The following is a 16,839-nucleotide window of genomic DNA, read 5'->3' on the forward strand; positions in this document are numbered from 1 at the left end:
GATTATTCTTTTTTGAAGGTAAATCAATGGGTATAAATTTGTGATATAGTCGGATCCTCAAACTGATAATCAATACAGCGGATGAGAATGAGAAAAATAATACTTATCCATTGATTTATTTCAAATTTTTTCTCATATATTTGATTGTGTTTCAAATGCTAACCTATGCCAGTACAAAATTTTACATACCTCTAACACTCAATGTTTTTCATATTTTCAAAAAAAAAATGCTTTAAAAATGCTTGGCAGAGCGTTAGCGCTATCTGTCGGCAACTACGTGAAAACATAAAGAGAAAAAAATAAACACACACTTTGTGACCTGTAGGAATTTTGCAATTCTTCCATCAAATCTAGGTAAGACATAACTAGGTGTGTAACTCAACAGCGTTGGTTACTATGGTATTTTAGGTGGTTATTATAGTATGCGCTCGTTAATCTTATCTCAGTAATATTCAATCGGAAAATAACGAGAAATCAAGGTATAAATTTTTTCCCGATAAAATTCAGAATTTTTTTTAAACAATAAATGAATCTCACTGTATCATATCTGCATAATTTAAGGTTTTTTTTTATAATTGACGTCTTTTGTGGGATTCGTAACGCTAACTGGCATGGAAATAGTTCATTATTTTTGGAGCTGTATAAGAGTTATTTTTAGGAGAGTATTTTATTATTAGAGAGAGTATATTTTAGGAGCTTTACCTCTTTTTAAAAAGTGTTCTATTTATTTTTGGAACGTGATTTATTTTTTGTATATGACTCACTGAATTTCTATTTCGGTTTTCTATCAACTAATTAGTATTTAATAATGTAAATTTTACAATCCTGTACATATAATTTTGTGTAAGTGTTAATGTATGACATTCTATTTTATTTGGGTTTGAAGTATTCCTAATTTGGAAATTATTCTATTGTATTTGTTGCTCAAATGATTTATGTTACTATCGTTTGATCCCTCCACAAGTACAAATTCCATTTACATAATTCGCAGTTGAATAAATATATTCATGCATAAAATACATCTTTGAGAAATTTTTTATCGACAATATATCTGAGTTTATATATGAATGCAGCTGAAAAAATGTTTCGATTCATTCAACTTTTATGATTCTTTAGACTATTCACGAATTTATGGGACACCCTGTATATGACCTTTCCTCTTTGATTATCCCATATTGTAATGTTTTTATCAATTGTCGAAATTTGAAAGCTCGCAAGAAATCGACTAATGCTTTTTTTGTCTTATAATTTGCAGGTTTCCTGTTTCTGTTGCTAATTGTGCAGAATATTGATAAACTTATCGCCTTGGTAAGTGAAAACTGCTATTTTTGGAAAAGGTCTTTCCTGCCCCTGAAAGTTATATTTTAGACACGAAATTTTCAAATGTATACACACGTTTATATATATTATCGGAGAAAAGACAATCGACGTAAGATTTGCTTGGACCATTGCTCATGATATAAAGTAGTGGCGTCCGAATAGTGTGCTGTGGCGATTTACAGAAAATTCACCACCGGAAAAAATTCACCGACAAGCAATAAATCTACAACAATTCGACATCAGTGAGTGAGTGGACGAGTGATTGAGCAAGTGAATGATTATGTGAGCGAGTGCGAGGTCGTATGGATGACCGAATGAGTGAGCGATTAAGTAAATAACCGTATAAGTAATTAAGTGATTGAGTGGGTGACGGAGTAAGTGAGAAAACGTTATAGTGTTTGAATGAGTTGATGAATGATTGAGTGAGAGACTGTTTATGTTACCAAATGAATGGAAAAGTGGGCGATTGAGTAACATTATGAGTGACCCAGTGAATGGAAGTACCGAGCGAGTGTGCGGTTGAGCTTGCCATTGACCATATGAGTGACCAAGTGAGTGGTTGAGTGGCAGAGTGAGTGACCGTATGTGTGATTGAGTGAGTGAGCACAAGGCCTACTCACTGACCATATGAGTGACCAAGTTAGTAGGTAAGTGATAGAGTGAGTGTTAGAATGAATGACCGAGTGAGTGACAGTACAAATGACCTAGTGAGTGAGTGAGTGACCGTATTAGTCCCATGTTCACTTGCTAATTTGCCCATCTGCTTTTTCACTTGCTTTTTTCACTTTTACTCATCTGCGTTTTCACTTGCTTTTTTCACTTTTACTCATCTGCGTTTTCACTTGCTCATTCACTTATCTATTCACTCACATTTGCTTACACACCGACTACTCGACTCACTTGATCAATTACGTCTTCGCTCACTTACTCACTTGTTCACTGGCACACTCCCCTGCTCGTCTACTCATTTACTATGTCGATAAATTATTTGTCGGTGAACTTTCCTACTGGTAAATTGTCATGTCGCGTTAAATGCGTGGCGGTGAATTTTCCCTTCATTGAATTGCGTGGCAGTGAATTGTTGGCGATAAATTTTCCACACACGACAACGATAGCTTCCAGTGAAGGGTCGCTGTTTGATATTATGGGGACAAAATTAAATTGAATGAACCGAATAAAATGTGACTCCCAATCAGTCTGTTGAACCTGAAATACACAACTCTGACGAGACGTGATAATCACATCACTTCAGAGGCGTTGTGAATCAGAATTCAGAACGTCTATGACATGGCGTGAAGCAATGTCACGTCAGTGTAGTGTGTTTCGACCTTAAGAGAACTTTAGTCATCACAGAGCCTCAAGATCAAATAGGGGTGCCATAAGATATTTAAAATTATAATATTATCACCACACCACAGTGAGATTGAGAAATTTGGAAAGCCACAGTGGGAAAAAGAATCAGATATATGATGGAGTTAGGTGCTTAATGTCACGCTTTTTGAGATTGATTTGCACTGCGCAGTTAATAGCCAAGTACGTAATTCATGAAATATTCACCGAAGTAAAAGTTTTTATTCACACTCAAAATTTATAAAGTTAATTATTCGTAAGTTTTATAATTGAAAATTTCAAACTAACAACTACGTTTGATATACTCAAAACTGACAGCTTTCCTCCTTCTTGTGATCATGTTGATCAAACAGTGTATTTTTATCACGGTTTACGACATTAGACAGCATTACAGCCAAACGTAATTTATTATAGACTGACAGGTATAAACTGGCTGTAAATATTGTCCGAAAACATGCAAAATACGAAGAGAACTTCCGTAAAATCTCTGTTATCGACTTCTGTGAATAAAATATCTGGACAAATCAACAAACGAAAACCAATAAATTGTCGGTAATCTTGCCGAGATGCAATTTCTGATAATTTTCTTTTATCAAAGGTTTACCAATATAATAAGTTCCGTAAATGCTTTCAAATAAATTTATCTCAAGCAATTTCTCGATTATTGGATTCCAAACTAATTAATGGTCCCTTGTGTATTGTTTTCCCCGCAAACAGAGTCTGTCCGCAATCCGTGTTTCTGTTTCGATTTTTCTACGTTGGATAAAATTCAGTTACACTCTGTTAGTGCCATCTATGGTCGATAGTTTGTACTACGTACATATTTGTTTGCTAAAAATTAAATATTTTGGAATTATTTCTTAAATAATTTTCAATTTAAAACAATTTATTTCAATATTAACATTTTAAATTATTTTCTTTATTTTGAAAACTATTTTAAGTTAAATACTTTTTTATAATTTTTATCTTTTCCAATTCTGTAGTTTATTTCGCTGAAAATTAAGTAAATAATGTTATACGGCAATCGACGTCGCATAAGTAATTTTCTGCCGAGGAATATTAAGGTCCTACCCTCTTAAATTATGGACCGAGAAATAGTCAATTCGAATTGATTCATTGATTTGAATACAGTGAAACCTCGATATAACAATACTCTGCGAACCATGAAAAAATGCCGTTGTGGGGGGGGGGGGGGGGGGTGGTGGTTACCGTATTATATATGTTACAGTAAATTTGATAAATCGGTTATTATACATAAGTAACCGTTTATTATGCATACTTGCCAATCGTCTTGGTAAGTTTGATAAATTTATCACTTTTACTAGCTAATGTGTTTAATACCCAAGCGTCGTGGGTAAATTTGATAAATGATGTAAAAAAAATGATCACTTCTACTTCCGATTATGCATCGTTATTATGCATACTTTGTGTCGTTGGAAAATTTAATAAATACTAAAAAAATATCGCTTTTGCCGCAGATTACTCATAATACACAAGCGTCGCTGGTTAACTAGATAAATATTGGAAACATTGTCACTTTTAGCGGTGATTATCATTAATATCCAAGCTTTGTTGGTAAATTTGATAAATACTTGAAATTAATCGCCTTCGTCTGTGATTATGCATAATACCTTAGTATAATTGGTGAATTCGATAAATATGAAGAAAAATTCCAAATGTGTCTAGTAGGCTATATGTGATAAATAAAGTCGGACCTCGATATGATACCTCAGTATAATGATATAATGCATGTGTGAATTATTGTATAGTACATCATGTAGTACAATTTATCATGCTTACCAACGACGCAACGCTTGGGTATTATGCATAATAGCCATTAAAAGTGATAATTTTTTTAGTACTAATTTTTTTATAATCTCGGGTAAAAATGATTAAATTTAGGAAAATTTATCACACTTACCAAAATGTTCGTTGATTATGCATAATAATTATTACGTAGAATAACTGTATTTGTTACATTTACCGTAACATATATATGATTCGAGACTATCGAGACATCATTAATAACAGGCACCGCCGAATTCATTCCGCAGTTGGTGTTTTTCTGAATTAGGGTTGTTAGAAACATGACAAAATGCATTATTTGTGCAGCAAAAAAATTATAATTCATTATAGTTGATTTACCCTGCAAAACAGTTTCCTGCCCAGCACTTGCGTGTATACTGCTAACCTCCAGAATAGGGCTTTATCGTAATGAAGGATATCGTCGTATCAAAATAAGTTTAAAATTTGTGTATAGGCAATTCCAAAGGATTTAAAAAGTATCGTTGTAGAGGGATTTATCGTAATAACGAGCATCGTTTCAGCGAGGTTCCACTACGTATTTAAAAAGGTCTTTTTGTTAGGAAAAAGTTGAACATCGTGGTCACAACCTAGTAAAATATTTTGTATAATATCTAATATGATGTTTTTGATTTTGAACATGTAGGAAAGGCAAGGAAGGTCTCAAGGTTCATCCGATGGAAGCGACGACACTGCCTGTACTACGAAGCCCGATGGATTTTACCCAGATTACGACCAGGCCTGCCGCATGTTCTTCGTCTGTTCTCGAGGAAGACGATTGGCCACGTTCTGGTGCATCCGTGGCTACGTTTACAGCACGTCTGTGGGTCGTTGCGAACCTCCGGATCGAGCGGCATGCAAGGCACCACCGGATCGATCTTCGAACGATAAGCAATGCCCCTTAGGCGACGGGTTGTTTCCCGATTTCGGAAACAGCTGCGCTTCGTTTCACGTTTGCAAAGGTAAAGGCTCTTTTAGAATGAAAAAAAAAAAAAATAAAGTAAATAAATTTTCTTTTTTTTTGCAATGTGCCACTCTGATAGAAGAGCAATCACACCTCCATATAAGCCGCAGGAGCGAACAGCTAACGGTGTGAACTGCCTACACTACTTCTGAACCGTAACTAGGATTTTTGACGCCCGGGGCAAACATTATTTTGGCCCCCCCCCACAACTTTTAAATTCGATTATTTTATAACGGTGTTCCTTGTTCCCACCTAAAACTGCCACCATCTAAATTTTGAGATTGGGGCAGATGCCCTTCTTCCCTAGTTTCCGGCCCTGCACCCAACTTCACTGCAAACCAACGCCGGCCATATCGCTAAACTGCAATTTACTGTAGTTAACGAGTTAGGTTAGAAATGAAGGTGCCACCTATCGGTGATCTTGCTCGTTAGGGAAAATATCTTGTTATTAACTATACACATTGCTGTTCATCTTCTATTGAGAACGAAAACGTGTAAATCAATTTTTTATGACAATTTTCACACTTTAAGCGGCATTGACGAGATATCTCGCATTCTTAAAGCCTTTTATTTTAGCTTGACAAGCCCAGATATTTTGTAAAGTTAATTTTTTAATAATATTTTCCCAAAACCCCTTAGTTTGCACCTTCTGAAAGGAAATTCTACTTCATTAAAAAAGATATGGCATTTTAAATGGAGAGGGCGGGTAAGTAATTTCTTGAAGGGTTGATTTGGTTTGCCGAAAGTCGTCATTTCTCTTTAGGTCCATCTTTCATAGACAACAATGTTATTAAAGCCTGGTTTACTCGTCACTATATATATAATTTTCAGTTAACTCTAATATATAATTTCAGTCACTATGAAAACATTTGAGAGGGAGAGGAATATATTATTTTTATGGCTTCCCCTTAAATATATATAACGACTTTGACAGACAGCAGCATTGCCATACGTTCAAAAGCGACCTTAAAACCTTAGGTTCCAAAACTGAATAGCTCAAGTAGCGAAAATCACGCTGAGGAAGTTAATTTACTGACTAAAAAGACAGAAGTTCTTGAAGCGATAGGGACTTTTCAGGCTGGACCTGATTTCTGCACGGGCGAGTGGGGTAATTGCCAAGATCCCCTTCTCTCTAATTTGGCGTTTCAACTTTGTGTAAAATATGCTTGTTGATAAACCGGAGAGTTTTTCTCAAAACAATTAGACTTTATAATCTTGGCTTTCCCTGCCCATTGCTCCTTCAAGTCAAAATCAGTCCTGTATTTGAGATTACCTTATGTTTGTACCATGGACTACTGGTGAAGTATTCAAAGCACTAAAATTTGATGTGTTGTAAAATTAATGTACTGGGGAAAAATTAACTATTCTGACAGTTACTCTAATCAGTCTGAATGAAAACAAAATTGGGTTAAATGGTGAGTGTACCAGTGTATTCAGCCATAATAAGTTAATACTGAGTTTGAGTTTTAATACTGAGAGTTATTGAGTTTGTAAAACTCAACTTGTATGTTAATAAATGTTCTTTTAAATTTTTACGGTTTTTAAAGTATTTTATTGAAACAAACGAGATTCCGCTCAAGCCGTAACAATTTCCTGAAGACTTGATTGACGATTTGTTGAGGTTTTAGTGTAGTTAAAATAAAGAAAAAAAAATTGACTTTTTGTGCAAACAGCCTGAGCTCATGATGATGGGTGAAAATATTTGATACAGCTATTATGGTTGAAATCTTCAAAATGAACGGTTTTGAAATTAGCTATTCGACACTAATAATTATTAACACCCTGCATAATAAGATACTAAAATTAAGTAATCATACTGCGCTAAAATATATAAGTACATAAAGCTCACACCATTCCTTGGTGAGGTCTTCACATACAAAGATGCAGAAAATACTTTGATGCGAAAATTGACAATAAAAACGGCGATTGAACATTCTAAGTATCACCGACGCATTCAGTGAAATAGGACCTGATATACATTCCAGAATTGTATCGATAGTCATTTTATAGACTTTGGAGAAGTTCCTAGATGCCGTCAGATTCAAATTATTTGGTATTTCAAATAAATAAGTCCATCACAATATTTTGTGAGCAAAAGTGGCGTATATTCTAAGCATTTCGAAATGGGAGGACACCGAAAAATCAGCTGCCCTGTGTTGTTTTCCCGCTGAGCAACATGCTGATGGACAAGTTGGCAGAGGTCAAAAGAAGATGGAACTTAGTACCTAGTAGGAATGAAAATGGTAGGCTTTGGGACGTCAAGGCTCATTAAAATGAAATGCTTTACGTTCAAACTATAAAGCTTGAGCTGGAAAATGGTTCGTTTGATTTCGGGAAAGGGTTTTTTTTTTGTTTCCTTGGGTCTACAATCACTTTTCCCACACTCCATTCATTTCTCTTCAAAACTGTTCCAGCCTCGAAGCAAAAATTTTCTTCTCTCTCTCTCTTCGGGGAATAGAGCAGCTGCGAACAATGGCATGGGAAAATAAGAAGAAAATAGCCCGCTGAAGAGAACGAAATGAAACAACGAACAAAAAAAAAAGAAAGAAAGAAAGACCAAGAAAATGGTTTATTTCCGATTTACCGAGAGGAAAAAAAAAAAAGGAAAAGACTGATTTGGGTTTTTTCTACCGAAATGAATTTTTCCGGAAAATGAAATCGTGAAAGAAAAAAAAAATGCTGAGAAAACGTTTAATCCGGCGAAGTCTATGTTAAAGTATTCAGTCAAATACGGAAGAAGACGTCTGAATTCCGAGCACAACGTTCTCCCCCATCAAGCGGTTTTTCCTCATTTCGGATGATGATGTCCCGATTCATAAATTCCCGTTTCATCCTCACGTGATAAATACCACTTCTGTTTCGTCCACTCCATTCCCCCTCCCCTTCCACACGCACGTTGACGTCTTGAAAATAGGGGTTACGGAATGGAATTCAATATTTTTTTAGTCAAAAGCACCGCGCGTGCCCATCATTAAAAGAGACAAGATCAACACCCATATCAAGGAGTGCTCAACTTTTTGGAGAGTGTGGGACCATTCCATTGGTTTGAAAACGTATCGCGGGCCACGGCAGTGTTCTGGGACTGTGCCGCGGGTCTCTCGAGTGACCACTTGATCATGTGATCTGGAAATACGCCACGGGCCACTTTAGTCATGTGGAAATGTGTAGAAGGCTTGAGTGATGTAGAACTGGGCCATAAGTCGGTTAGATCATCTGTAAATATACCGCGAGTCACTTGTGTTATCTGTAAATGTGGCGCTTCCCCTTAAGTCATGTGGAATTGAGCTCGAGTGCAGGTTTAAATGGCAGGTATAATTGTGTAATTATGTATAATTACAATCTAAAACTGTATATCAAGTCACTAAAATTATCTGTAAATACGCCGCAAGTCACTTGAGTAATCTGTAAATGTTCCACGTAGTTAATTTTTACTAAAAATTAGGTTCGCGGGCCGCGGACTACATTAGATGATTCCGAGGGCCACATTTGCCCCGAGAGTCATGGGTTGGGTATGTAGGACGTATGTATTCATGACAATTAGCTTAAACAATGAACAACATAAATGATGAATATTTCAAACGGGTGCCAATGTCGCGAGTATAAAATCAGGCACATTGTGAGCATTCTTAGTACTTTAGTGTGCCCCGGTGCTCGCAAATCGTCATCGGCGTGAAATTTCGGACCAGTCCCTATATACCGGCCGCTGTGGTGGTCGTGGTCATACTGACGGACTCGCGTCGCGAGGTCCCGGGTTCGAGCCCCACCGTCAAAAGCACCGTATAGTGGTGGTCGGCTGAAGTTGGTTTTCGGTACGCAAGTCTCGTCACAGAGAGCAACAGACCTGCAAACAGTACAAATGTAATTCAATCATAACACATCACTCACTTCACTTCTGAAATATAGATGGCGGCACTGAAAAATCAAACAACAATACATACGCACTGAGTCTGTTAGATACACACAGTTACACTTCCGGCGCGAATCACTAGGTTATAAATAACCCATAAATGATGATAGACCTGAGTTGTGCCCGTCTCTATAACCGCAAGACAGAATATCTAAATTTGAAGTTATGAAGTGCTCTACTCTTTGTCTCGAAGGGGGTGGTAGAACAGAAAATAAAAAAGGACCGAAGATTATCTGTTAGGATCAGAACGAGGCAATTTTTTATTAAATTAAGGATGAAATGGCACTGTTTTGACTCGAGGATGAATCGGGAAAGGATGAAACGGTACGCAACCATTTCGGATTCTTTCATAAAAGATATACAGTGGAACCTCTCCTAACAGACATTATTATGTGTGTGTGTGTGATCCCCGGTCCCGTAGAATATGGCGTTAATATATTTCAATCACCGTTAGCGGTCACTGTCAATAGCGGACTGTAAAATCAGGTAAACTAATTTTTTTCCAAACTCTAATTTATTATATATTTCGTTGATAAACCGAGAATTTATTATACTCAACTTAGATTATGTTTAATCCCAAGCTCGTGTTAGTAAATATGATGAATCTTGAATTAATTACTTAATTAACTGAACATAACTATGGTCAATTCAAACGGTTATGTTGGTTTTGTTTGCTGATGACGTGTGAAGAAAGCCAACATTACAAGACTACTTCACCAAACACCAACTCTGGCCATATCGCTATATTGCAATTTACTGCCATTAGTGAGATGGGTTGGAAGTGAAGGTGCTGTCTATCGGTGGTCGCCTCGAGTTCGTTTGGGAAAATATCTTATCTATATCCTCCCTCGGGTTCCAACCCGGGACCCTGACAACAACCTTCACGATGGCAGACGAGCATCTTACCACCATGCCATTCGGGCACAACATTACAAGACTGACACTGTTAATGAATGTTTGTATCTTCTTCAGGATTATCTTAATTTAATTTTTATTGCAAAATATGTGTAGTGCGCGTGCGTGTATCATGTACGGGTGAAAATAATTAATTGGTTTTAATGAAGAGAAGAAAGGTTATCAATTTTTCTCCATTTGTCAGATTTTCTATTTGGGAATTATTCGTAATCACTGGTAAAAGTGGTAGAAATGAGGTGAAATATTTAATCAAACTTTTTCTTTATCGAGACGATTAGTGATTACGCATAACCACAGTAACACATACACACTCACGTTAAAATGTGTAGGAACCAATAACGACCAAACCCTAATGTCGTATAAATGTGAAAGTCGCGTAAATGTGGCACCACTGTATATCGTGTCTCACCGTTAGGGGATAAAATTTTTGGTTCACGTGGGTGTCCGTTATCGAGAGGTTCTACTGTACACTGGATGCTCATTATAACGATACACATCGTGTCGTCGAAAACGAACGATATATCGAAAGGAGAAAACACAAACATTGGATAACAATTATATGAAAACATTTGGGACGTATCATGCGTGATAGTCGTTGTAGTGAATTAATCGCCATAACGTAAGGTTGTTAGAATGAGCGTGGGCTGTACAATCATCTACGTGTTCCCTAAATGTGCATCTAAAAATTTTCAGGCGTGAAGAGAAGAGCATATCTAATTATGAATGAACACAAAACAGATCAAAATCAATTTTTTTCCTAACAACTTTTGGCAATTCTGCTAACCATTTTATGTCAAAATTTTTAGTTTTTCATCTCTTTTATCAACTTGTGGTGTTTCCGATCCAAAATTTCATACGAATATGCTTTCCACTATCTCATCAAAGATTGTAATGCAACTTTGGGACAGCCTTGTCTAGAAGAAAATATTGAATTTCAATATATTTTCCGAATAAATTTAAAATTGTTTAGGAGAAAAACTCACCAGGTATAACATTGAATTGGATTTTTTTTGCAGGTGGAGTCCGGACGAATTTCATTTGTCCTCCGAAGATGGCTTTCGACTGGAGAACGGAGACATGCAAAGAAGCCGGACAGGTCCCGTGCTCTCGGATGACGTGCAACGGCAAGAAGAACGGTTTCCACCCAGACTTGGAAAATAACTGCAAGCGATACGTGCGATGTAACGACAGCGTGGTCGTCGAGGATCACATATGCTCCAGAGGTCTGTTGTTTGATATACGCACTGGTAGATGTTCCCCGGTGAACTCGACGACTACGAACTGCCCGGTTCCGGAGAAAAATAAATGCATCGGGATACCCGACGGATTCTACCCGAATTACAGCAAAAGTTGCAAAACATTCGACCTGTGCCTGAATGCGCAGGTAAAAGCTTTCAACTGTCCCGCGAGAACTACTTTCAATTCGCAGTCCATCACTTGCGAGGAACGAGCGGATTGTCGCAGTCCCGTTATTGATGTTTGTAAAAATAAAAGGAATGGAGTGTATCCCGATCAAAGCTCCGATTCATCGTGTAGACATTTTTATGTTTGCGAGGAAGGAATCCTCATGAAATCGGGAACTTGCCCACTCGGTAAGGCTTTTAACCCGATCACTAGGACTTGCCAACCGACTGTTCTGGTGAACTCTTGCTCTACACCTGTAGATTCCGAATGTTCCAACCAGGAAGATGGCGTATATCCAAACTTAAAAACTGGCTGCTCCACGTATTATCTTTGCGTGAACAAAATCAAAGTCGTGGAGAACTACTGCGATGGAAACAATCTCTTTGACTATGCGACTGGTGGTTGCTTGCCATCCGCATTCGTCACCTGTAAGAACGAAACGTTGATGGCTTTCACCCCGAGGCTCTTGCACTCGTACGATTGCAGCAACCGAATCGGGATATACCCGGAGTTCTCGCAAAACTGCCGGAGGTTCTCTGTCTGCGCCAACACTCACGAGACTTCATTCGAATGTCCAGAGGGCAAGTCGTTTGATGTCAAATCTAACTCATGTGTAAGGACTGTAACTGTAACTTCTTGTATCGCGCCATCTGTAGTGTCAGTTTTCCAGTGTCTGCCGTCAGATCAAGGTGTTTACCTAGGACCATCTACGAACCAATGGTACGAATGCCGGAGAGGTGTTGGATTCATAATCGAATGTCCTGGAGGACAAATGTACGACAACGTTTCTAATAAATGCGTCCCACGTGCTGTATCAAAGGATAAAACGAACGGAATTCATGTCACGAAACCAACACCAGACATCTTGCAGGTAAATATATTCGAAGACGAAAACCTCATCTTCGACTGCTCCACAAAACCTAACGGACTTTACAGAAGCGGGAATTGCGGGGTCTTCCACGTGTGTGCCGAGGGTAGTCTGTCATCTTTCTACTGTCCATCCGAGATGGTTTTCGATCTAGAAACGAACCAGTGCCGGTATCCAGAAAGCAGCTCCAAGTGCTCATCCGAAGAGCAAGTCTTTACACGACAGTTCGAAAATTTCGATTGCAAAGGTGTCCCAGACGGAATGTATGCCGATTACACTAGCAAATGTCATCGTTATTTTGTTTGCGAGTCCGGAAGCACCGTACTCGTGTATTGCCCTGACCGGCAGAAATTCAGTTCGACGAAGATGATTTGCGAAGATGAGAAAAATGTTGCATGCATTCCTCCTGAAGAGGCCGTAACTAAACCTGTCGTTTCACGAGTCAACTTAAAAGATTTTATCTATCATGTGGAAGGTACGAGTGACGACGACGGTCTCCACGTTGTTATCGGTCAGATCGACAAACCACAACGAGCAACGGGTGCGAACTCGTCTGACTCAACAGAGACGATAACAAAAAATGAACATATGAGAATCACCACCAGGAAACCGACTTTGCCGGCTGTGAAACAAACGTCTGCCAAGAGAACGTCAATTCAAAACCAAAGGAGGTATTCGTTTAATGAGACAACCACAGAAAACACCTTGGCAATAACTATATACGTCAACAGGGATACTCGCAAGGGCGCTGTCACTACGACCACCCCTTCATCGACCACATCTTCGTTGGCACCTTGTCCAAATGGAGACACTGGTTTTTTTCCTGACTACGACAGCAACTGCAAAAATTTCCACATCTGTTTCAGAACCATTCGTAAAACTTACAGCTGTCCAAGCGTCCTTCTCTTCAACCCCGACACCAAGAACTGCGATCTTCCCGAAAACGTAGTGTGTAAACCACCAACTCTGTTGAAAACGAGCGACTTCGACTGCTTGAAAATTAAAAACCAGTTGCAACCCGATTTTTCGACAGGATGTAGGCATTTCATCGGTTGCTCGAACCTATTGCCTTACAGGTTCGAATGTCCGACAGGAAAGCTTTTCAACCCGAAATCAATGACTTGCGAATCTTCGAATGTGGTCGAGTGTAGCGACACACATATAGGTGCATCGCACACTGAATCCCATAACGTAGAGCATCACTCACAACAGGGTGGTCGAGGATTTCCGGTATCATCGTACAACCACACAACTAACTCCTTCGACTGTTCACATCGTATGGATGGATTCTACGCGGACTTCTCTCGTCACTGTCACGTCTTTTACAGGTGCGTGAGAGGTAAGAAGTTCTCCCACTACTGCAAACAGGGTTTACTCTTCAATCCCAAGTCCGGGATATGCGACTTTGAAGAAAACGTCGTATGTTCGGAGGATCCACAAAACATAACGTCCACATCTAGATGATCGCAGAAAAATCACAGCACAAAAATCGAAACTTTATCACCTACCCCCATCATGCCGACCATCGATTATGATATCCAATGACAGAACCTATCCATCCGTATACAAATCAGAATGAAGTACACAAGTCTACAGTTGCTGTAAAATTAATCGTTCTCAGTGGTTTTTCTTCGAGTGCACAACCGTCACTGTCATGAATCGAAGAAGAACTCCATGGTCATTGCTCCTTAACCGGAGTTTTAGTCGAAACGTATCGAGATTAATTGGCAATTGTGCATAAAAACGATCGAAGAAAAGAGTCTGTTTGGGTTTTTGAATTCGAACAGTTTAATCCAAACTTTTCAGAAATCGGTAAAATATGAATTTTCAACACGCATTTCTATCATTTATACAGGGTGGACACAATCAACCGCCCATTAATTACACACGTGATTCTTTGTGAAAAACTAATATAGAAAGTGGTTTCCACTTCAGAATCAAACGAATATTAAGGGAGTTATAACTTTTGAAATTTTGCTGCGTGTCAGGCTTTTAACGGTCAGTTACACACCCAACACCCAACGAAAAAAAATTCCCTATGCCGCTGGTTGCCGCTAATTGAAAATAAACAAAAATATTCAACCCCGTTAGAAGCAGATTAGATCAGTTGATTTCTTTCACGATTGACGCTTCTTCGTGTATAGTGATGTTAACCTTGTTATTACGTGTTACCTTCCCTCCACCATATTTGCATATTTATCACCAGATTTTTAAAGCCATAGCCAAACGAGATCTACAGGAAAAATTTGTTTTTCGGAAATCAACACTTATTTTGCCAAAATGGGGTATAATTTTCTTTCCTTCTCTATTAAGTTAAGTTTTGAGGGAAAGAGCAAGGAAAAGAAACCGGTTTGCACAGCTTTAGCTTTCTTGAGTACTCTCGGGGTTATAGCATTGATATCAGCTTAGAAACGCCGTGGTCGTGCGGGCATCAGGATGGACAGAACCCGGGTTCGATCCTTAGAGGCGATACAGTGATGGTCGAGGTTTAACTTCGAGAGTCGAGTGCATGCGAGAGTCGATCTTCCATTTAGAAGTGTCTCTCCACTGAGAGAGTAATCAGGACTACATATAATTCACGCGTAATTCAAACAGGAAATAATAAATAAACAAGTTGTTCACTTCAGTATTCGGAAGCTAGGAGGCAGCACTCCTTGAACATTTATTTTATAAAAATATCTTCAAGAGAAATCCGAAAGGATCCTGACATTTCAATGAATAACGAGTTGAACCCACTTGATTGTGAGGGGATCCGGAAAATTTTTCCACTGATACAGACAAAAACGAAACGTTTGTCGAAGAGACATGATCTCCTAAATTTTATTCGTCCAAACTGGCTTCCACTGTCTTTCATATTCAGCCAAAGGATTTTGACACAAAGCTAGTTCAATACATAAATACAATCTTTCTTCTTAGGTGATAAGTAGTCTTTATTGCCAAATCTGTTCTAAAAGTACAACAATTATAACAATTTCAAGATTTATATTCGTTAAGCAAATTGAATTTAAATCACATCTCCGTCGAAAATTATCGAAACATTGCAAATATTCGCGTTGTTTGAGATTAAGAATCAATTTTCACTAATTCGTCGAAATATTACGATTCTCGAAACAAAACGAAAAATTATTTTTCAAAGACAATTTATTTTAATGCGATTTACTGGAAACAAAGTTTCATACCAAAGTATCCAGATGGAACTCATACACCGATCAACTTCTGTGTAAATATCTCACCGAATTCAGCAAGAAACAGTCGAGATTCTCCTCAAGAATGGATTTTCCACAAAACATTAGGGATTTAAATTTAATATATATTCAGTGATTACAAAGACAGAACTGCTGTATCGAAACGATTACGCCAATTCAAAGATGTTTAAAACATGTACAATAGGATTTCAATACGTAAAAGGTTATTGGAAATTTTCTTTACGTAAAGGAATTAAATCGAAATTATTTGAAATTTCTATGTAATTATTTGAGAGAAATTTTTTCAAAAGTCAATAAGGAGGATTATTAACTAGAATTTTCCTGCTAGATTCATATAAATAATCTCATTCCCCACATTGAAAGCTTCTATATATATTTCTACAGTATTATATGAAGTTGTTAATTTGTTGTATTATTCAGCTAAATACTCAATAAAGTTCTTGCAATAGAGTTTCGCGTATGGAATTCCATCTTGGACAATCTTATTATACATATCTTTGTACAGAAATATATAATATATATATCAAATATATTATATATATATATCAGAGTGTAAATAAAGATTATCAAGATTATTTTCAAAACCTAGTATTTTTCCTTCAAATTTTTTATGACATACTTCGTTCATTATGTTGTTATCTTCGCAAATAATATGAGATCAGAAGGTTCGAGAGCAAAATTGTAATTTCCCATACATATTTTCCTCCGGCTCATTTATATTTATTTATGCTTAGTATTTATTCTAACATTTCTTAAGGTGGAGTGAAACAGTGGTTAGAAAATGAGTCATGTGATAAATGTAATGCTATAGGATTTGATTGGTCTTTGAATGTCCTTCCGAATGGGATCTCACTATATGCAGTACCTGAATCCTAATTTGAGATCATAACAGAGAAAATAAAAAGATGCTTCTCTTTCTTCGATGTTGCTGGTGACGAGGTTGATGGTAAACGAGTGTAACTGACTAGAACTTCAATACGATACTTACGTAAAACACGAAAATCGAAACATGAAGTTTTCGCAGCCAAGAGTACGCACCCAAAGATTTCACAGTCTTCGCACACGACTATCTTTGTACCTTCATAAAGCCATGGCCACACTC

The 16,839-nt window shown here is 37.7% G+C and overlaps 1 protein-coding gene across 1 annotated transcript in view; it reads left to right on the top strand.

Moving 5' to 3' along the window:
• Nucleotides 1-16,185, top strand: part of LOC149067451 (uncharacterized) — a 55,194-nt gene extending 39,009 nt beyond the window's left edge. Inside the window, exons 2-4 of the mRNA XM_089252714.1 lie at nt 1,256-1,308; nt 5,120-5,435; nt 11,276-16,185. Coding sequence (XP_089108840.1) covers nt 1,256-1,308; nt 5,120-5,435; nt 11,276-13,995 — 3,089 coding nt within the window. The 3' untranslated portion in view covers nt 13,996-16,185. The remainder of the gene's footprint in view (nt 1-1,255; nt 1,309-5,119; nt 5,436-11,275) is intronic.
• The last annotated feature ends 654 nt before the right edge of the window (nt 16,186-16,839 follow it).

The sequence above is a fragment of the Pholcus phalangioides genome, unplaced genomic scaffold, assembly GCF_987345545.1.
Source record: "Pholcus phalangioides strain wild (caught in Gottingen) unplaced genomic scaffold, Ppha-v1.0 ptg000030l_1, whole genome shotgun sequence".
Classification (NCBI taxonomy): domain Eukaryota; kingdom Metazoa; phylum Arthropoda; class Arachnida; order Araneae; family Pholcidae; genus Pholcus; species Pholcus phalangioides.